The 21,321-nt window shown below is 41.7% G+C and overlaps 2 protein-coding genes across 2 annotated transcripts; both read right to left on the bottom strand.

Annotated features, from left to right (window-relative positions):
* Positions 1-96: 96 nt before the first annotated feature.
* On the bottom strand, positions 97-8,175 carry LOC308095227 (tissue alpha-L-fucosidase-like). The gene is made up of 7 exons (XM_080442203.1): positions 7,691-8,175; positions 6,724-6,858; positions 3,991-4,234; positions 3,025-3,225; positions 1,940-2,130; positions 1,420-1,519; positions 97-1,292 (listed from the first exon to the last, which is right to left on the bottom strand). Exons 1-7 carry the CDS (start codon positions 8,077-8,079, stop codon positions 1,155-1,157), a joined length of 1,398 nt encoding a protein of 465 aa, XP_080298329.1. The 5' UTR covers positions 8,080-8,175; the 3' UTR covers positions 97-1,154.
* Positions 8,176-9,739: 1,564 nt separating this feature from the next.
* Positions 9,740-20,801, bottom strand: zbtb8b (zinc finger and BTB domain containing 8B). The gene is made up of 6 exons (XM_080442441.1): positions 20,689-20,801; positions 19,524-19,718; positions 17,011-17,917; positions 16,437-16,615; positions 12,077-13,862; positions 9,740-11,897 (listed from the first exon to the last, which is right to left on the bottom strand). Exons 2-5 carry the CDS (start codon positions 19,695-19,697, stop codon positions 13,569-13,571), a joined length of 1,554 nt encoding a protein of 517 aa, XP_080298567.1. The 5' UTR covers positions 19,698-19,718; positions 20,689-20,801; the 3' UTR covers positions 9,740-11,897; positions 12,077-13,568.
* Positions 20,802-21,321: the final 520 nt, after the last annotated feature.

Genomic DNA, 21,321 nt, shown 5'->3' with positions numbered 1-21,321 from the left:
TAAGTAAAACATTTGAGTACTTTTTCCACCTCTGAATTCAAGTCCAGATTCAAGCAAGCAAGACATGATTCTATTGTGGAGTTTGTATTATTTATATTAACAAGCAGTAGCCAAGCACTTACAGTAGTAATATGCGTAAGTAATTCGCATTTTGGACCAAATTGGTTTGTGCATAAAATGCCAATAAAGGTACATTGAATATTGAAAAACTGATGTGAATTTGCTATATCATGCACCACATTTGTATTCATGTTCAATTCAGAAAAATTCACATAATATAGCATATCTGATGTGCATGCAACGCAACAGTGCGTGTGTGCGCTATAAATATTTTAAGAAGAAAATGTGCCCTAACTAATACATGGGCTGTGACCATTTGATTGAATTACGATTATTTTATTCAAACATGACTAGTACGAACAGTATCCCACATTAATTTACATGTTCCATTGTCATTCCTGAACCCTTAGATTTGATTTGTCATAATTCCCTTTGAGCTTTAATTGACTTACATTAAAGATGATGTAAAATAGGTATATTAGGTAGATTAGTGGTACAACATTTTATACACCTGTGAAAATACTTCCAAGTAAAAAAATACCAATTTTTCAAAGGGATCCAAACACATTAAACAAAACCAATACAAGAAGTCTCACCTTTGAGTATTTAAACTGCATACTCATCAAAGGTCAAAAGATACCCAAAAAAAAACAATGTGACTGGACAAAAAGACAAATAATTCCACCCACACTTTTATACCTGGTGTAAACTTGTGATATGACAATAAACTTTAACCCATTAAGACCTGTGGCCGACTCTACAAATGCCTTCTAAATCAGTAGTTCTCACACTTTCAAGATTTTTCAAAAATGTAAAAAAATTGCAGATGTACAAGCTCTAAACAACGCTAAAATCGAAAATGACCCAGATGCTTTCCCAGTTTTAATGGGTTAAGTTGGGCACAAAATGTTGGATTCTCTTTCAATAGCTTCTCAACAGCTCTAAAAGTGTTTCAAATACAGTATTCAATCTGACCCTGAGATTTAAATCATTTTATACAAGTTCATAACATTTCATACAAGTTCATATAGTCTGAACATATACTGTATAATGTGCCCCTTAACATTCATGGTCTCAGTCCGATTCTCCTGTTGCTAGGCAACTCCCTCTAGCTTCAGAGTCCAGGCGTTGCCAGGTTGTACTGGCATCGAAGGCAACATGACCACTAATCCAGCTGTTTGCTTCAATGGTGCCCACTTCAATGCCATGCTAGGATAGTCCAAAAGGGTAATCTATAGGCATAAAACAAATGACAATAAAACATGTCAACTCACACAGAGGGAATTTTATGAATTATATATTTATAGATTATAAATTAATGTAAATTAAAAGTATAATAAAAGTAAGTAAAAGACTTACTTTGGTAACCCCAGATGTCTTGGGAGCTGAAAGTTTAAGCAGCGGTTTGGATGGCCACCCTAGCATTGTGGCGTAGACAGTACTGTTCCTAACTGTGTACCTGTGGGGGAGAGCAAAACGGTAGTTAGCAACAGCCCACCAAGGGCATTGTAGCGTTTGGCAGTCACATTGTTTTCATGAGTTCAAGTTGAACATTGATATTCATTTTTTTATTGACAAGAACATAGTCATATTTCCCTTCATATAACTTCTCTCAGATAACATCTAAAGGTAAAATATTAAAGGATAAGGCTGGAGTTTTCTGTGAATATTTTCTTATTGTCATTTTATTCGCAGTCTCATGATAGTTGTTTCCGGGAAAGATTACAATACAGTTCATCACAATGATAAATTATGCTGGCCAAAGCAACAGTCTTGGACTTTTTCGGAGGCTACGGTGCAGTATGTTGACAATAAGAAAATATTCTGCCTTATCCTTCAAATTGTTGTTCATGCTCTCTGCTGATGCATCATCTCTCACCAGACTGTCACAGTGGAGTTTTCTGTCTGGACCCTCCAGGGGTTGGAAGCGTAGATGGCCTCCCCATTGGTTCCCAGCCAGGCACCAAGTCCCCTCAGTCTCTCCTCAAACAGAGGCGCAATCATACCATCCGCCATGGGCCCAATATTCAGCAGGTAGTTACCCCCCATTGCCACTACATACACCATGTCCTGAACAAACACAAATGAGAAGGTGTTACCAGGGGTTCATTATTGATTAGCCCTATTACGAACCTCTCACTCCGCTATACAGCTCCGAGATGAGGTTCCACTGCAAGCTCTATCGGAATCGGTGGAACGGCCGCAAAGGGTCCGTGGATTACCCTTTTCGCCACATCGTATCCAAAAACGAATGGTAGTTTCCAAACTGTACAGATGTTTGAGGTATGGTCCGGCACTCTAACTTTTTGGTCCGGCACGAAACAACCATTTAAAATCGCTTATTTAGTCAGCCTGTGGCCATGTTTCCCATTCAACCCGGAAAAAAAACCTACGTCAGGTGCCAGTACTGCTCCCGGTTCGGCTACAACTTGCTGCACCATAACTTTATCCTCATATGTTTATCCGTTTATTCTATCTTATTATTTTCTATTCTCTTAACTATACAAATAAACTTGCCTTGCCTAAACAGAATAACCAAATAAACTAGACTCATGCAAAACAACTGTGCCAGTGTCACAGCGTTGGTCATATACAGTATCATACAGTACATAAACATGGACCATTTACCGGTTCATTTTAGGCATTGTGCTTGTTTACATTTTGTCAAATATTATTAAAACATTGCCAAACTTGCCTGAATAAGGAAAGACAATTAATAATGTCTAATATAAATAAAACAACACTGGAAAATGTATGCAAAGCTGAGCCCCAATGTTGTTGACATTGATACCAGCATTGTAACCCCCCTCTTTTATACTAAGTTGAGTGCCGGGGTCGTGCACAAGAAATAGCTGATCTACAAGCTTAAACGTGTCACACGTACAGTAGATTGGATATTTGTCGGTGCGCGACACCCACACGTTAGTAAGTATATCTCAGAATTTACTCTCCATGAGCTCTGACCTCTATGATGGAGGGCAGGTCCATTAGGTCACTGAACTTCATGTCTCGACGGTAGCCCCAGGAGCGGGTGTCAATGTTCTGACACTTCTCCCATTTATGGTCCGGGAGTGTGCCAGGGGTGTACCGGTCTTTACAGTTGTAATAGCCTCCATGCTTGCAGGCGCAGTTTTTACCCCATCTGTCATTGGTTACAATCACATCCTTTAGACACGCACACGCACGCGCACACGCACACACACACACACACACACACACACACACTACTGTACTTGTGAAGACATCAAAATATATATATAAAATTTTTTTTTCTTTATACCATTTAAAACCGCAACCCTAAGTAAGCACATAAGTAGTCTTGGGGACCAAAGGTTCCCGAGCCATGTGGCCCACAGTTCAGTATCTCCTGTTTCCTTAGTGTGAGGCAACTTGACGTACAAGTATACCCCTTGGACATAGATGCTAGTATGTTGCAGGGACTTACCTGCGATCCAACCTTTGATGCTGAATGCCATCAAAGGTCCTTGTGTAACTCTTTAATTCTCTAAACTTCAATCTATCATTTCCCTTGTGAGAACCAGGAAAACTGTCTTCTTAATGTCTATTATTCTCAAATTCTACAAGTATAGTAACACAGAAACAATATAGTAATAATGGGATTGCCTGCTGTAGCGGTTACATTAATGCTGGGGACACAAGCAACCTAAACAGGCTGGTAAGGAAAGCTGGTTCGCTCGTTGGGGCTACCCTGGACAGGGGTGGAGGAGAAGGTGGCGAAGGTGTGTATAGCGAGGAAGCTGTACACTATCATGGACAATCACGCAAACCCCCTTCACATGGAGATTGTGGGAAGGTTTAACAGGAGGGGAAAAGACAACACTTACAGTATGTCATATCACAATATCCCAGATGATATCTAGTCTCATATCATGATATCAATATATTGTCCATCTAATCAGAGGGACTCACCTTCACTGGGCTATCATTGTAGAGCCAAGCCAGGAACGAAGTGGAATTCCAGTAAGGGTCATCTGCCGACCAATCACCATCGGACCAGATCAAATCAGGCTTGTAGGTCATCACAAGGTCAACTAGCTCTGGAAGAGTCTTCTCGAAAACAAAGTTCTGTGTCTTGAATCCGTTGGCTTGATCCTTAAGGAAGATTGGGTTGTAGAACTCAAACAGAGAGTGGTACAGTCCCAAGTGCAGAGATCTAAAGAAATTAGCATTTGTGTGTGAATTTCCAATGTGTTTTCACTTCATCTTTTGGTCGCCAAAGGTTTAGCTAACCCACGGAACGGAATTCCACAGTTTAGAGTACAAAGGTAACTATAAAATAAATCTATGCTGGATTCCATTTAAGATTTATTTCTATGATATGATAATGCCATTTGTCGTATTTTAAGAAATGACCAAATAAGCATTGGTAAAGAGCAACAAAGGAATATAATGCAATGAGCTGCATTGAATCACATACTGTAACAAATGTCTGTTCCTGCATTCTTATATTGTTGTCTCCGCCAGGCCGAAAGGCATGGCGAGAGAGTATGTTTTGCCCCCTGTCCGTCCGTCCGTCCGTCCGTGTGTCCGTCCGTCCGTGTGTCCGTCATTCTGTCATTTTGTGTACAGCTAATCTCCGGCACCGTTGGCTTGATTGCAGCGAAACTGTGCACACACACTCCCTGGATGCCAGAGCAGAACCTCTGCCCCAAATTTTTCAAATTAGCCTTTTATAGCGCCACCAGGAGGCCGCTTTTTGCAAAACACATTTCTTGACAGTACTCCTACAGATTTTATCCAAACATCACGCAAATCAGTACACAGTATCTCTATAGTCATGTGATCAACACTGATCTGTCCAATTTTCCATATTTCATCCTGATTGGCTAAGGTTGGCTTCCAAAGTTTGCAGGATTGCTCCGTTTTCAACAAAATGCCTCAAATCATGAACGCAGCTTGCGATTTCCGTGAGATTTCACACGCACATTCCCACTAGGCAGAGGAAGAAATGCCAAAGAAATGTTCAAATCAACCTCATGGTGGCGCTATAAATGGACGATTTGTGTTTTTAACTATAACTGCACCGATCTGCATGAAACTTTGCACACACACTCCCTCAGTGTTGTGTTCTAGTTTTTTTATGAAGGTATACTATGTTTATTCCCTGCCTCCCACACGCACGGCATGCTGCCTCCCACACGCACGGCATGCGCGCGTCTATAATGAATTAAATGTAAAAAACGCTGTTTTGAACAGTTTTTGAAGGTGTACGGTGGCGACGAAAAAAAATCTCAAGGTATACGGCGTACACAGCATCTGACGGTAGAACACACCACTGCACTCCCTAGAGGCCAAGGAAAAACAACTGCCCTGCATTTTTCACATTTGCCTTTCATAGCGCCACCAGGAGGCCGACTTATGTAAAACAATTTTTTTGATATTAAGCCTTCAGAATTTATCCAAATTTCACGCACATCGGTACACATGATCTCTATAGTCATGTGATCACGATGGATCTTTTAAAATTTTCATATTCCATCCTGATTGGCTAACATTGACATCTAAAGTTTGCAGGAGTGGCCCGTTTTGAACAAAATGCCACAAATCATGAATGCAGCGTCCGATTGTGGTGACACTTTGCACGCACATTCGCACTACATTGAAGAACAAATGCCACCGTTTTAACATTGCCCTATTATAGCGCCACCAGGAGGCCAATTTTGCAACACTTTTCTTTTTTATATTACTCCTACAAATTCAAACATCATGCAAATCGGTACACATATTGTCAAGTGATCAAGATGGTTCCGTCCAATTTTTCATATTCCATCCTGATTGGCTAATTCCGAACATTGCTGCCCCACAATAACCTACCTGACCTGGCGGAGACCTGTGCTCCGAGGAGCACTTTTTCTAGTTTCTTATAGGTTGCATGTATTGATTGATGATGTACTTTATTTAGTAAGACATGAGAACATCTATGGCGCCATCATCATAAACTATCATCATCATGTACTCTATGTGAGAATACACTGCCCTTTCTTCTCAGCCCAATGAGCCCACATGCATTTGACTGTGGTCATGGTGCTGGGTATCTAGGGAACAAGGGAGGAAGTAGCTATGATAACTGCACCAGCAAGTCCAACTGGTATTGCTCTAAAGGGGCATATGCCAATTGTGTACATTACATTACATTACATTACATTACATTACAGTCATTTAGCAGACGCTTTTATCCAAAGCGACTTACAATAAGTGCATTCAACATAGGTAGGGAACGAAAACTACTAATCACCAGAAGTATTAAGTGCATTTTCTGCAAAAACAAGCAACCAAGAGTATACCTAGCGCTAAGGTAAAAGTGCAATATATCAGCTACCTATTTATATATATATATTTATATAACAGATGAGACAACAATAGCAACATCAAATGAGCAGGAGCTAAAACAAATAAGTGTATCGACTAAACAAGATCCAATAAAACAGTACAACAATAACACAAGCGTTCGTACAACTAGTGTAGGGTTTCTTTGCAGATCTGATCACCTGATGGCATGCACTTCCCTGTTTGTGCACATAAAGTCAGGTGACCGTGAACACAATAGCATGCAATGACTAATGAATTATGCTACATTTCAGGGGACATAACCTGTCCGTCTCTTTTTATTATCATCATCTGTGATATAGTGCTGCTTCTCACCTTTTCCTAATAGCCACTGACAGTTCTCCCACGATGTCCCTGTGAGGACCAGTGTCCATAGAGTTCCAGTTCCAGGAGGTTGGTGAAGGCCAGTTTGTGAACCCATCATGGTGCTTGGTTGTAAACACTACATACCTGGATGGATAAAAACCAATACTGAGCAGCAAGCTTTTTTTTGGGTAGTTGAGTCTATATCCTGAATAATACAAGTTCGACTTATCCTCACTACTAAATGTGATTGCTTTAACAAGCATTTGCATGACACATAAACCAGACGAATAAGGTGTGGCTATTTGCAAAGTAAAGCCTATAAGCCACAGAGAACCTGGTCTTTAATTATAAATATATCAAAAACATAAACATCTATGAATATGTCTGACAGCAGCCTATTATGGTACATGGCTTGCAACCAAAATGTTTCCAAATAGCAGTGGTGTAAAGTAACTAAGTACATTTACTCAAGTACTGTACTTAAGTACAATTTTGAGGTACTTTTACTTTACTGGAGTATTTCCAATTGTCTATACTTTTACTTCTACTCCACTACATCTCAGAGGCAAATATTGTGCTTTTACTCCACTACAATTATTTGAAAACTTGAGTTACTAGTTACTTTACAGATATAAATTATTATATTATAAAACATACATTAACCACTTTAGCCCTATTTTATACATAGGCTATTTGAAAATAGCCGATCTACAAGCTCACAACGCGTGAGCTTGTAGATCGGCTATTTTCAAACAGTGTAGTACTTTTACTTTTGGTACTTTAAGTACATTTTGACACCAATACTTTTGTACTTTTACTCAAGTAAATTTTGAATTCCGAACTTTTACTTGTAACAGAGTACTTCTACATTGCAGTATTGATACTTTTACTTAAGTAAAACATTTGAGTACTTTTTCCACCACTGCCAAATAGTCTAAACAAAAATACGATTTATAGCAGAAACTTTCATACTTACTTGGCACCAGACGCCTGGATGATCTCTGCCCAAGTATCAGGGTTCCAGAACTCTGCCTTAAAACTGTGCGCAAAGTCGGCGTACTTGAATTCCGGCGGGTAGTTTTTCTTCATAAACGCCACGTTGTCGGCGCGTCTTTCGGATCGCCAGAAGTACCAGAACCACTCGCTGTACTGTCCGAATCCCGGGACCGAGAACACCCCCCAGTGCACGAAGATGCCGACCTTCGCCTCGTCGAACCACTTGGGTATGGGTCTGGCATCGAGGCTCTTCCAGTCGGCCGTGTAACGTGCTCCACAACTAGGACTAGGTACGAGTGACAACAACAACGCGAAGAGCGCAGTCCATGAAACGAGACATGGGGCTGATCGGACTTGTGGCACCATCATTATGAACCTGTGTTCAATAGCCTGTGTTGCGTACTTGTGTTGTGTTCAGGACTAACCTCGCGTCACCAGTCTTTCCGGACAGGTACGGAACTGCCGTGCGGGACAGGTCATATGACTTGGAGGAATACCAAAACGCTCGCCCCAAAACACAGTCGCCCCGGGGCAAATCCGGCGACCTCGGAACGGTATAGACCGCCGAAGTCTGACGTCATTTACACATCCTTTGTTTGTCTACCTGGTTCGCAGTTTTCCACCCCCGTTCTGAATCCCATAGACGTATTTAATATCGCGTCAAATAAGAACTGTGTTCCAAAAATAAACAAATGACCCCGGCGTGTTGACTCTTATGGATATGAAGCATCAACTGACGGTGAGAAAACGCTAATGTTACTTCCGCCGAATTAGTTACATTTTCGCCAGAAACAGACTGTATCAAATATAAGTGACTGACTATCATAAACGATACAGAACCTCCTCCCTGACAATAACGCCGACACGCGGTGTTTATTTTTCGACCACAATTCTTATACGAGACGATTCTAAGATGACCCAATGTTATTCTCCATAGAGAAATTACTTCCGCAAACCTGGGGATGAACGAGTCACGTCAGGACTTCGGTGCTCTATTCACCTAAACGTAAACCTCAGTAAACTATGCTTAAACATAACCTTATTCCTAAACGTAACCTCAGACTTAGCTGTAGTATACAACCCTCGTAGACGTATTTATGATTCTGACGTCTTCAATCTACGAGAGGTGTAGGGTTCACGCCCCATGGAGACCTGGACTTTCTGCACTATGCCCCGTAGACACTCCAAACATGTACAAATGTGAAAATAAAGGTGCTTAACCACAAGCCCCAAATGTTAACTGGCTCTACGGGGTAGTAGTTTAATGTAATTATCCATATCTTTCAATAAAGAAGTGTTTTAATGCCGTCTGTGGCCGATTCTGTCGGAAGTTCCCAATGGGCGGTAGTGACGGGGCGCATCCGGTGGAACCCGGAATTACACTAAATGTAAACAGGAAGTAAACGAGGGTGAAAAAATGGCGTTCGGCCACTGACGGCATTAAAACACTTCTTCATTGAAAGATATGGATTATTACATTAAACTACTACCCCGTAGAGCCAGTTAACATTTGGGGCTTGGGGTTAAGCACCTTTATTTTCACATTTGTACATGTTTGGAGTGTCTACGGGGCATAGTGCAGAAAGTCCAGGTCTCCATGGGGCGTGAACCCTACAACTCTCGTAGATTGAAGACGTCAGAATCATAAATACGTCTACGAGGGTTGTATACTACAGCTACCTCAGACTATGCCTAAAACATAGCCTTATTCCTAAACTTAACCTCAGTAAAACTATGCCTAACCCTTAACTTATTTCTAACCTTATCCTGAGTAAAAGAAATACAAGAACCGCTGGGGGCGAGGGTGTTTTGGGGCGAGTGTTCCGGTTACCACTTGAGAAATGCACCGGCAGTGGAGCGTGCCACCAGGAAATAGCCGAAAATAGCCGATCTACAAGCTCTCAACGCGTTGCGATGTGACATGTTGTGAGCTTGTAGATCGGCTATTTTAGGAGCTCCATGCCGCCGTACGGCGAAGTATAAATCGGGCTGGGGAAGTGAAACCCAAGTAAGAACACAATAACAACAATCATATCCATACTGCAGTTTTTATTCGGCGAGAATAATGAGTCACTTTGTTGATTCATATGTAGGCTATTCTCCCTTTTGTGAATTGGATCCATGTTCAATTGTTCATCAACATTCATGTCATTATGTTTCTCCTTACTTCTCCTAGGCTATAACCTCCTTTTGTTGTTCTCTTAGTGTATTGTTTTCTTCAAACTTGAAAGGGAAAAAAAATGCACAGAATAAAATGTAATATTCATAGTCACAATAATTGGAAACAATATCAATATTGTAGGCATTGTAATGGCAAACAGCTGAGAAACCATTATTGTAATAACCCCCCAAAAAACGTATACAAAATTATTTTTTGATGAAAAATGCTCAGTATTATAGACATACATTATGTACATGAAAAGGCATTGACAATGGATGGAATTTCTATTTGTTGAGCATTGAATGAGAAATAGGAGAAACTATGACATGATGACAAGTGAGAAGGGCAAATTAACAATTCAAATCACATTTGTTGACAAACAATTATTACAGTTATTAGTCAAGTTCAATCCGAGAGCAAAGTATTTTTCTGAATCAAATCATGCAAATATCAAGTCATATAGATATTTAGGCTATTGAACATTGTTGACCATCTCTTAAGGCCAGTCCACACTAATGCAACTTCTTGCAACATGCAACTACTCGCCCAATGGCAGTTGCAAGGAGTTGCATTGGTGCGGTCTGGCCTTTAAACCCAGCCAATTAAAATTTTTAAATCTGTGAATAATCTCTTAAGTTTATCCTTTTTTACTGACAAGGTTGAAGGTACTATGATCTGGTATCAAGAAGACTCACTCCAAAACCAACTCACCCCATTGCTAGGAAAACTCACTCCGGAAAACTCACCCCAGGACCTGAGAAAACTCACTCCGGAAAACTCACCCCAATGGTTTTTAACTTTGTGAGCTTTCCATTTTCACAGAATGCTTGGGGTAAAACTTTTTCAGTCATCCGCGGACTTTTTCGCCGATAAAGTATAGTTTTGGACCATGACGGAGGCGCGCCGACTCAGCAGACCTTGAGGCTGAGGAGTTGCGCCCGAGCGCCTCCAGGCGCGAGTGCCCGCAACGACCAGCCGATGGTCTGCTAGTCGAATCAGCGCCGTCCGAGTTATGTACCGATAGGGACAGAATAGTAAATATTTTTGGTGGGGACTGCGTTTGCCCCACTGACTGCGCTTGCCCCACTCACTGCGTTTGCCCCACTGACTGCGTTTGCCCCAACTGCCACTCAAAGTGACTACTGGCCAATCACAGTGCGTCTCCCCCGGGGTGAGTTTTCCTACCCCCGGGGTGAGTTTTCCTACCCCCGGGGTGAGTGTTCCGGAGTGAGTTTTCTCAGGTCCTGGGGTGAGTTTACCCACCCCCCGGGGTGAGTGTTCCTAGCTCCGGGGTGAGTTTTCCTTTTTGAGTTGGGGTGAGTTGGTTTTGGAGTGAGTCTTCTTGTATTCCTATGATCTCTGTTACGTTATCATTCACTGATGTACCTTCCTTTACCGTACAACTATGTCAATCCTTGTCAATGATCCCATGGACTGATAGATATCGTTTCTCACTTGAAACCATATCTTGCCTTGTTGATATTATACCCTCCAAATTTCTTGTAGATGTGTTAGAAGTGATTACCTCTTACTTGCCATTTTTAATAGTTCCCTCTCTTCTGCATCTGTCCGTGATAATTTTAAGATTACTTCCAGCCTCGACTCAAAAAAATAAAGGCTCTTAACCCAACCATTTGTAATAATTACAGGTAAGATATCCAGTATTGAAAATTGCAGACCAATTGACCCGGCTAGCGTACTGTCCAAAGTATTCTAGAACAAATTCTATTGGATAGGCTTCAAGACTACATAGTAACCACAGACTATCAACTTGGCTTTAAAAATAAACATGGCACGGATCTGTGTATGCACTGAAGGAAGCGGTTTGTAAGTACAGAAGACAAAACTCTACTATGTGTATGTGCTTTCAAGATGCATCAAGCTTTTGACCACATGAATCATGGTAAACCGTAAAACTAAAAAAGGTACTCGTAAAACCTCTGGTATTCATATCCGACAAGGTGGGGATTTGTCACCGTTTCTTTTTAATTTATATGTGGATGAACTATCTGAAAGGTTTAAAGAGCTTAAAGGTCCTTACACACCGGGGCGAATTCTTCATGCGAATAAATACGTTTTTTTTTAAACCTTATAAAGTCAATGCAAGCGTCCACATCAGTTTCGCGAAGCGAAAAAGCGTCTTTTAATTATTCGGAACGAGTCTGAATTTTGCGTATATTCGCATATTCGCCGGTGTGTAAGGACCTTAAGACTGGTTGGAGAAAGTCTTATTAACCATCTGCTGTATGCTGATGACTTAGCCATCATGTTTCCCTATGGTGCCGGCTTACTGCAACTGCTTACTCTGCTCAAGTTATGGTTTGCAGTATGACAAGTTTAACTAAAAAAAAAGTGTTGATGTCATGATTGCTAAAACCAAAGAGGTTCAAAAGCAAAATCCTTTTTTCTTGGCAGATTTAATATTAAATGTGGTGGACAAATTAAAATATCTGTTTAAATATCTGTCATCAGAGATGACCCATGTCCTGATGATGATGTGAAGCACCAATATGCTGGCATGTAGATTACATGTCTATTGATGATGTTATAACATCTCTTAAAGCATACTGTACTCCACTGAACACAGCTGACTTGTGGTGCAGTTATAGCAAAGCTAAGCTTAAAGCGATACTATGTAACTTTTTTTAAATTAATCAAATGTAATTTTGTCCAATCTGTATGGTAGAGTATGTTAACACAATATAACTTATACAATTGGGGTGGCTGTATTTTGTCTCCCTGCTCTTCTATTGGGACATTCAGATTGTGTCAAAGGTCATGTCTCACCTAGTCTCGTGTAACTATTCCACAATGACCGGAAGCAATTGAAAATTGTGGGAGGCAACCGTCTGGCCACACAAGACTATGACCTGATGGTCAAGATTCAATTTATCCCATGGGCAAGCAGGCAGGCTCTATTAGCTCAATGGTAAAAAATGTCAGCACTTTCAGCACTTGCAAGTGCAGCATTTGCACTTTCAGCACAGGAAACCAGGTTCAAATCCAGGGTAGAAGGGGCGAATGCGTTTAAAATCTTGCTTAAGCTCTCTAGGTGGACAGGTGCAAGTTATTTGTTAGCAACTAGTAATGTCCCCACATACAATACAGTGCTGAATTTCATGTACAAATTTATGTGCCGGCTGAATGACTTACAAAACATTAGCCTTTACCAACTGAGCCTACCAAGTGTGATGTATGTTACTCCTCATGTTACTGGAAACATTTGAGTAAGTGTTAGTATGTGCTGTCTTGTCTTGTAGTATTTTTATATATTTTGTTTTTATATGGACCATCGAGTCCAGAATAAAAATTGATTGATAGTGTATTATACTGTACATAGGCACTGCATCTCCTTCCATTGTTATGCAGGTGAAACACAATTACTTTTTTTTTATCTGTTGCTGATTTTATTTCATTTCTTCTTCAGTGAGTTTATAAATAAAGTTCTATAACGAAGTTACCAAATATTTCAAAACAGTTTCCATTCTTGTTATTCAACAAGATACTGTACCATATTCACTAGCATTCACACCACATGCAAATCAATAAATAAAAAGGTCTCTTACAACAAAAACCTATTAGCACTAAATGCATGGCCACAGATATTTGTTTTTTTCCCTAAAAGAAATTAAGTGGTACAAAAAGGTTCTGGAAAATGGTCTGTTGGTCGAGCGAGGCAAGTCAACACAGGGCCAGCCTACAACACCACTGTGGACTCAGACAGCATTTGTTTCTCCACCAAGTCCTCCACCCTGCCTACCTCCACCTCATCTACATCGTCCATGAAACTTGACCAATCAGGGCCACCGTCCTCACGTTCCGCGGCCTCCGATTGGATGGCCGGGTGCATGGGAGCAGAGTCGTCGTTGGTGGTTGTGACACAGTTGCAGCTGTCACAGATGCTGAAGCGCCTGAGTCCCTGTGTAACGTCTACACCCGTGAAGGTCCGCCTGCAGCTCTTGCATGACACTGGCCAGCAGTGCCTATGGACCTGTGCAGGGAGAGACAAGTCAGTGGATGTGCATATGTTCATAACAAGCCAAGCACTCAAGATACTAGCGGTGAGATTCATCTAGTCGGTGTCTAATTGTTTACTGGCTAAAAACATTTGGAGTAAATGACAACTCCTTCAGTTTTACACAGCTGTCACTGAGAGCATCCTCACATCATCAGTATCAGCAACGGCAGCATGGAGACTGAGTCACACACGCAAAAAAAACTGCAGCTCGGTCAATACATTATCCAGGATTATTGGTACCTCCTCCCATTAGTTAAATCAATATCACAAATAACTAGAAAATGTGCTCCTAGGAGCACAAGTCTCCGCCAGCAGACCCGTGCTATTTTAATAGCACGGGTCGTCTTGGTAGAACGGGTCGTCTTGGTAGAATGCGCGTGGTTTTTGGTGTTCTGCAGGGGCGACTGAATATGTAGTGTCTGCATCTAAAAAATGTTCTTCTTGAAGCAATGTGTCATATGGGAGTCGTCGTAATTGACTGGTTTGTTCAAATGCTTGTCTGTCTTCTTCATCTTCATTGTCTTGAACAGTTTCAGCAGTTGATTGGTGTGTTTGATCTATGTCAGTTTTCTCTAGTGCTACATAATGTATTTGATCAAGGTGGCCAATTGTTACAGTATTAACTCTTTCAGTGCCATGCTTATTTATGGAATTTTGGTTCCGAGTGCCACAACCAAAATTAATTGTAAAAAAAAAAGTGCTTAGGAGCCGAGATACAGCCTTTTTCAGTAAAAAGTTAAAGAAGTGAGTGGAGCAGCAAATCTTCAAATCATCATATCTTGGGTTCTGAACATGTTTTTCCCAAAAAAAAAAACGTTTTTTGATTATTATTTTTTTCATGACGTATTTGACGTATTGTGACACACGGGGCGTTAGGCCTCATGACGTATTTGACGTATTGTGGCACTGAAAGAGTTAAGACTTCGGCCTTGTTGTGGGATCAATTCAACTCTATAGTCCTCTTCTGTGTTACTGTTGTAGATGAGTATGCTTTCTTAGCTTTGGCCTTCTGCGCCTTTGCTTGACCAATGTTAGGTGTTCTCAGAGGGACACACACACGCACGGACGGGTGATTTGTACTGGAAGGTACTGTTCCAATCAAGACTGATTGATCCTGTCTTACCTCACTTCAAAAAATATAAATGGCTTTTTGAAGTGACACACCTATTTATAGGATTTTATTTCGTCATGCGTCCCTCTAGCGGAGCCAATCAAAGGCATTGGTGTCAACATATTGACACGTGTCACGTGGAGCTTGACCAATGTTAGCTTAGCTAGGAGGGAGGTGAACACACAGCGGGACGAAGCGAAAACATACTCTCCGCCTCCGGCGGAGACAATAAATACGGTAGATAAAATCATCTCTTCCCCAACCACCTCTTTGGGCTGATGGCCTCTGGAAGGCACTGCTCATTGCTTGTCAAACAAATCATCCCGTTTTAAACAGATCCTTTCCTACTGCAGAAAGGACTCTGAACACCACAACAAATGTACCTGCACTTTGAGCAGTTGTGTCAATGTTGTAATGTAAATGTTGTCTGTGAACACTGTGAATACTGTCTGTTGTGCTAGTCATTGTGAATAATGATTTTGTTGCTGAAGTTTAACTGAGCTAACCCACCATGCTGTACCGAACACAAAATCATTTCACAAGTCATTAAAGACAACAGTTATTAAAGAGAACGGAACTGAACTGTAGGCGCATGTACTTTATCAATAGTCATGCATCAGTGTTTAACGTTGGGTTTCCAAAGCACCCACCATATGCCAAGGGAAATTGCTTCATGAATCTCATTCTCATTTTACATGCTGAAAAATAATTACTAATTTACACAATTAGCCTCACCACCATCATCAATAGAAAAACAATATATATATAAAGATATCATAAATCGTGTTTTGTGGCATCCGAGTTGTACTCTTTTCCAGATACTACTACACTAATATTGGAAACCTGACAGCACAGTTCTGCCAAATATTGCACCAAGCTATCCAGATCCGACAGCTCTCCTCCATCTGTGGCTAATAAACTGAGTCTACTTATGTCATTTTAGATTTTAATTTGAGATGGCAAATTTCTGGTGTCTTTAGTAGTAGTGGTATTGTATGTGGTCTTGCATTATGTTGGTTTACCATACCAGCAGACTATACTAGTCACATATAAATCAATTTTCTTAATTAATCAATGGTGTTTCTGCTGTCAGTGTTAGTTCCATCCTCACCATGCTCTATTTATTCTTCTTACACCTGAAAATGACATGTATTTTTTCACCCATGAATAACAATAACAAAAAAGCTTTTCAGAGACTGAAAAGCTTTTCTCCATGACCCATAAGTCTGCATGCCTTTTATGGTGTTGACATAAGGCATCTACCTATGAACATGCATCCATTCATCATCTGGTACACATGGGCCATGCACAAAATCATGTTTCATGAATCCCAGTGATTTTTCATAGGCTCTAGAATAATTTAAGAGAGGTTTTGTGAATGTCATTAATACTTTGGCCCATTAACTCCCACAATGACAAGCACACTGGGTTCTTACACTGAGGGCATGGCTGCGCAGGTGTTCTTGTCGTGTGAACCTCTTGCCACACATTGGACAAGGGAAGGGCCTCTCTCCAGTGTGGCAGCGGATGTGTCTCTTCATGATTCCCTTCTGCTTGGCTGTGTATGGACAGAACGGGCACTTATGGAGTTTCACTGGTACTACCAAGCCATCACCTGTAGAGGGAGTGAGAGGCCTGCAGTTCAATAACATGGACTTTGGTTGCTTATGCTGACAGAATTGAGAGGTAATGGTATTAGCTCTGAATATAAATATCACAAATTAGCACCATCATATTTTTTTAAGAAAGGTGCAACACAAGTGTATTATTAGAAACTGGTGAGAAAATCTTGCCGTTTTGCCCAGCCCCACTTATAATTTCAAGTTCAAACTCGATTCAAAACAGTATTTAAGGGGAACAGACACTGAATCAAAAGAAACCAAACTAATTCTGTGTCAACCAATATGACTAAACATATGGCTAAAGGCCATTTACAAATCCATGCTACTTTCAATTAATCAACTGATCTAAACACATTAAGGTTGAGTTAATCATTCCACATTCAATTACCTGTGTCTTCTCCAAACCAATCAACCTGGATCTCCATAATAGAAGATCCTCCCGACCAGACGCCTTCATCCACCCTGGGACCAGGCCTGACAGGTGCTCCGTGGTAGTGCTGGCCTTGCTCCACTCTGTCTCCAAGAGGACTGGAGCCTTCGCCTTTGGCCAGCACTTCCATAAACTGCCTGGCATTGAAGCTGCTGTTACTGGGGGACGGGCTGGGAGGAAGCAGCCTGCCATGAGACTGATGGAGAGGGGGTCCCTGATACAGGGTGAGGTCTTTAGTGTCGGGGGACCCCTCCAGCTCTTCATCGGGGTCATACTCAATTTTGGGGCGCACTAGCTCAAGGATCGGAGCAGAGGATGAGGAGGATGAGGTGTTGGTCTGATCAATGGTCTGTTCCCTCTGACCGTCTCTCCCAGAGCTGAAGTCTCCCCTGGAGATATAGTCGCTCTCTGTGTCCCTGCTGGTGTCCCTGCTAGTGCTCGGAGTAGTGACTGCGGTCACATCAGGGGGGATTCTGGCTGAGTCCATGGAATCCGAACCTACACTCGTACCTCTGTCGGCCTCTGCTTCCTGTGAATGAGACTCCACAGTCCCCGAGGTGCTGGGGATGGGCAGGGCAGGTGTGCCGCTATCTGCGGGGCCCTCTCCTCCTCCATCCTGACCCCTGGACACCCTCTCTTTGTTCTTCTCTCTCTCGCGGTTACATATGTCCAGGGAGGAGCGGATGTAACCCTTGCAGAAACTGACCAGGTCAGTCATCTGCAGGTAGCTGGCAGCCGACATCACCTCGATGACGTTGCAGCTGTTCACGGCCAGTCGGCCAGAGTAGAGGAAATCCAGGATGATGGAGAAGGCGTCGGCCGTGACGATGTCCAAGGATGCGGTGCTGTGGCGCTGAGCATTGTCCTGAAGAAATAGTAAAAAAGTGACTTCAACAGTAACAAAGCTTGCAAGTAACTTTTATTGGCTGTAGGATTCAAGGGAACTGAACTATGTTCAATTCAAATGTGGAACTAGGGTTTCATTACGCTTTTATGTGTTGTTTATCCTGGGTTTAAGTTATATTGTGATTACTTGTATTTCTTTTACCAAAATCAAATAAAATCAAACATTTATTGTTGATTTTCCAATTTCTTCTGAAGTCAACTGCATGCATGTCTGTGATGCTACATGCTAACACTGACAGTCCACTCCCTCTGAGGGACTGACGGAGGCTGAGATAAACAAGTCATAAAAAGTCTACCAGTATTTTGAAAGTGGAGAATCAGGGTACATTTCTAGTAGTAAAATCATACCGATGTACAATAGCGTTATACACTAGTGGTGGGGATTTTTTTTCATTTCAGTGAACGAACGATTTTGTTCACGGCAATGATCCGTTCAAATGATTCGTTTACGTTCTTGTTCAGTAGCGCTTCCGGTCCCGGCGGAGCGCACAGGCTACTATATGCATGCAACTGTGTGGATCTGATCCCACTGACATGTCTGCACAGAAACACAGCACTACGCATGCATGTCTATTGTATAGTGAAACACTCTACCGCACAGCTGTCTGTCTGTCGCGGGAGGAACAGCCCACCAGGCCGCCCTGTGTGCGGGGGGGCATGAACGAAATCGTAAACCTAACAGTTTCAAGAAGTGAACGGGTTCGTTCACGGCAAATAACTAGTTCTTATGAACGAATCGATCATGACCGACCCATCACTATTACACACACTCAACACATCACAATGTGCTGCATTGTGAGCTTGTAAGTCTGCTATATGGAAAGACAAAATGGTCATATTTTATTTCACATTCCACAGCCGACGAAGTAGGTCCATTTGGTTACATTTGTACACTCTCAGAGTAAAATGAACACTGATGTTGTTTTTACTGTGTACTCTGACGTGCCTGTGCAGTGCTGTGAAAACCTTGTTATTGTATATTACTCGGGAACAATGCAAGTATAGGGAGGTGCAAGCCCCACCCAGTTATGTAATACCATTACCCGTTGTACCTGTTGTACCCGTCTGTGCTGGCTGTGTCCCTTCTGTATGCCCATATATATGGGCATATATGGTATATGCATTTATTTTTGGAAATGAGGCTGCAGTTAGCTATGCCAACAGGACTATTTGGTAAGGTAAATCACAGATGTATTTTGTATACCCCCTAGAATAGATCGAGCCATGAACCACCAGGGGTACTAGTACCCAACTTTGACAATAGCCTGTCCCACGCCTACGGTTACAAACAGGAAGCTTGCAAAGCTTGCAAAGCTCAGGGCATTTAAATGGACTGCATTTATATAGCGCTTTTCTCCAAAGCACTTTAGATTGTATTTCACATTCATCCATTCACACACCAAATCGTGGGGGCAATTAGGGGTTCAGCGTCTTGCTCAAGGACACTTCGACACTTAGCCAGGAGGAGCCGGGGATCGAACCTGGAACCTTTGAATTCCAAGACGGCCGCTCTACCTCCTGAGCCACTTCCCGCCCATGTCTGAAAACCACCAAGCTTTGCTCACCTGCAAGTAATGAACCAAAAGAGCCCTGAAGTAGCCACTCCCAGCGAACAGGACATTGCGGTGTGCTTTAAAGACTCGCCCTTCAACCAGGATGCTGCAGTCACAGAAGAAGTCTCGCTTACGCTGTTCATTGAGCTCACATAGCAGCTTGGACAGGTAGTAGGGCACATCCATCCTTTCACACCTCACTGCGCTCTGTAAGGGAAAGGATGATTAGACAGAGGGAGGGATACTGCTAGCCTTGGATCAAGACAATCATAGATGTATGTCAGACTCGATAAAATACATCTATGATAGTCTTGGTCCAAGGCTAGGATATTGCTGGAGCCAGAGAGGGAGGAATAAAGGATAATGTATAGTGACCAAATAGACCAGCGGTTATCATACTTTTTAATTCCAAGGACACCATAACTCTGAGTGTACAAGACCTGTAAGGGTCCATTTGGAACCCGATCAAGGAACCCCAAGGGTCCCTGGACCCTACTTTGAGAACCACTTAAATAGACTACATGGCATAGGACAGGTGATACACTACTACACTGGTTGATTACTACTCGTTTATATGATGTTTTTGTTTAGTATTGTACATTATTGTTTGACATTAAATGTTTCTATGAATTGAATACACAGGACCCCAATAGAAACAAGCCATACTGCTCTCTTGGTTAATCCTTTTAGCAACCTTGTGAATAGAACTGTACTTTCTGTCTTTTTTTTTTGGCAAACTGTTAATAAACAATTAAATCAATCACATGAATGTTTTTTTTTACAAACGTTAAGCTTCATCATCATTACACTACAAGTGTTGCAACACTACAAGTGTCCCATGAACCGATAGTGAAATGTCAACTGAGCTGAGCTTTAAACCAGCCGGTTTAAAGCACCGATGCTTCACCCACTGCACTGAGCCCAGCACAACAAACATACACGTGTACATGAAGGCTTAAAGTGTCATCTGAATGGACAGCAAAAGACAGACAGGAATCATAATGACATCATTTTAATCTTTAGCTATAAAAAGGCTGTAATGATATGTTAGCTTGTGTAGCTAACGTTACCTAGCCTAGTAGCTAGCTACCAATGCTTTAACAAGATAAAAACAACACACATACAATCCGTTCTTCTTTGCCATGAAGCTCAATGCGGAGCCATTAGATAATCTTACCCGTGAAGACTGTAAAGATGCTTAAAGTTCAGTCATAAGGTGTTGTTGTGATGGGCTAACAACAGTCTGCATGCAGCAGCAGCACAACACTTCCGCATTCTGAGTCCGCGTTGCCAGGTTTCGCGAGAGAAACAAGCAACCATGTCTACAAAATCAAGCCCAACCAAAGCGAGCCCTTCGCCCAACATAATACATTGGCTATTTGAACATTGCAGATATGCAAGCTCACAACGCGTTGCATGAGCTTGTAGATCTGCTATTTAAAAATAATAATAAAAAAAAAAACGTTTTAAAAAAAGTGCAAAATGTGGAATATTTTTTAAACATGATTCTAAACAAGTAAAATCTTGAGGGTTGAGCATGAGGGTTCTCCCTGGAGCAAAACATTTTCAGATGGGTGTCCTCCAGGACAAATACATATTAATTGGGGGTCCTTGACATGAAAATGTTTGAGAAGCACTGGTTTCAACCATAATAATCATACAAAAATAAAAAAACATTAGGAAACAAGCCCAAATAAGCAACTACACTTTAGAAACAAGCCCCCCAAACACAAACACACAAAACGCAACCCGGGCCGCAACTACCAATATTTGCAAGCGACTTTACAGAAAAACAAGCCCAAAGTCGCTT

Source organism: Gymnoscopelus braueri, assembly GCF_963280865.1.
Source record: "Gymnoscopelus braueri genome assembly, chromosome: 11".
NCBI classification, from domain to species: Eukaryota; Metazoa; Chordata; class Actinopteri; order Myctophiformes; family Myctophidae; genus Gymnoscopelus; species Gymnoscopelus braueri.
This window is presented reverse-complemented; position numbering and strand designations above follow the sequence as displayed.

Bases quoted from the DNA above. Each gene is read 5' to 3' on its own strand.
- LOC308095227 (XM_080442203.1), bottom strand. From the start codon at position 8,079: ATGATGGTGCCACAAGTCCGATCAGCCCCATGTCTCGTTTCATGGACT. The intron at 3,226-3,990 runs GTGAGTCCCTCT...GCGTGTCTAAAG, and splicing joins ACAATGATAGCCCAGTGAAG to GATGTGATTGTAACCAATGA. The intron at 2,131-3,024 runs GTCAGAGCTCAT...GTGTTTGTTCAG, and splicing joins ACCTGCCCTCCATCATAGAG to GACATGGTGTATGTAGTGGC.
- zbtb8b (XM_080442441.1), bottom strand. From the start codon at position 19,697: ATGGATGTGCCCTACTACCTGTCCAAGCTGCTATGTGAGCTCAATGAA. The intron at 17,918-19,523 runs GTGAGCAAAGCT...CTATTTCTTCAG, and splicing joins TTTTGGTTCATTACTTGCAG to GACAATGCTCAGCGCCACAG. The intron at 13,863-16,436 runs GTAAGAACCCAG...CTCCCTGCACAG, and splicing joins TGCGCAGCCATGCCCTCAGT to GTCCATAGGCACTGCTGGCC.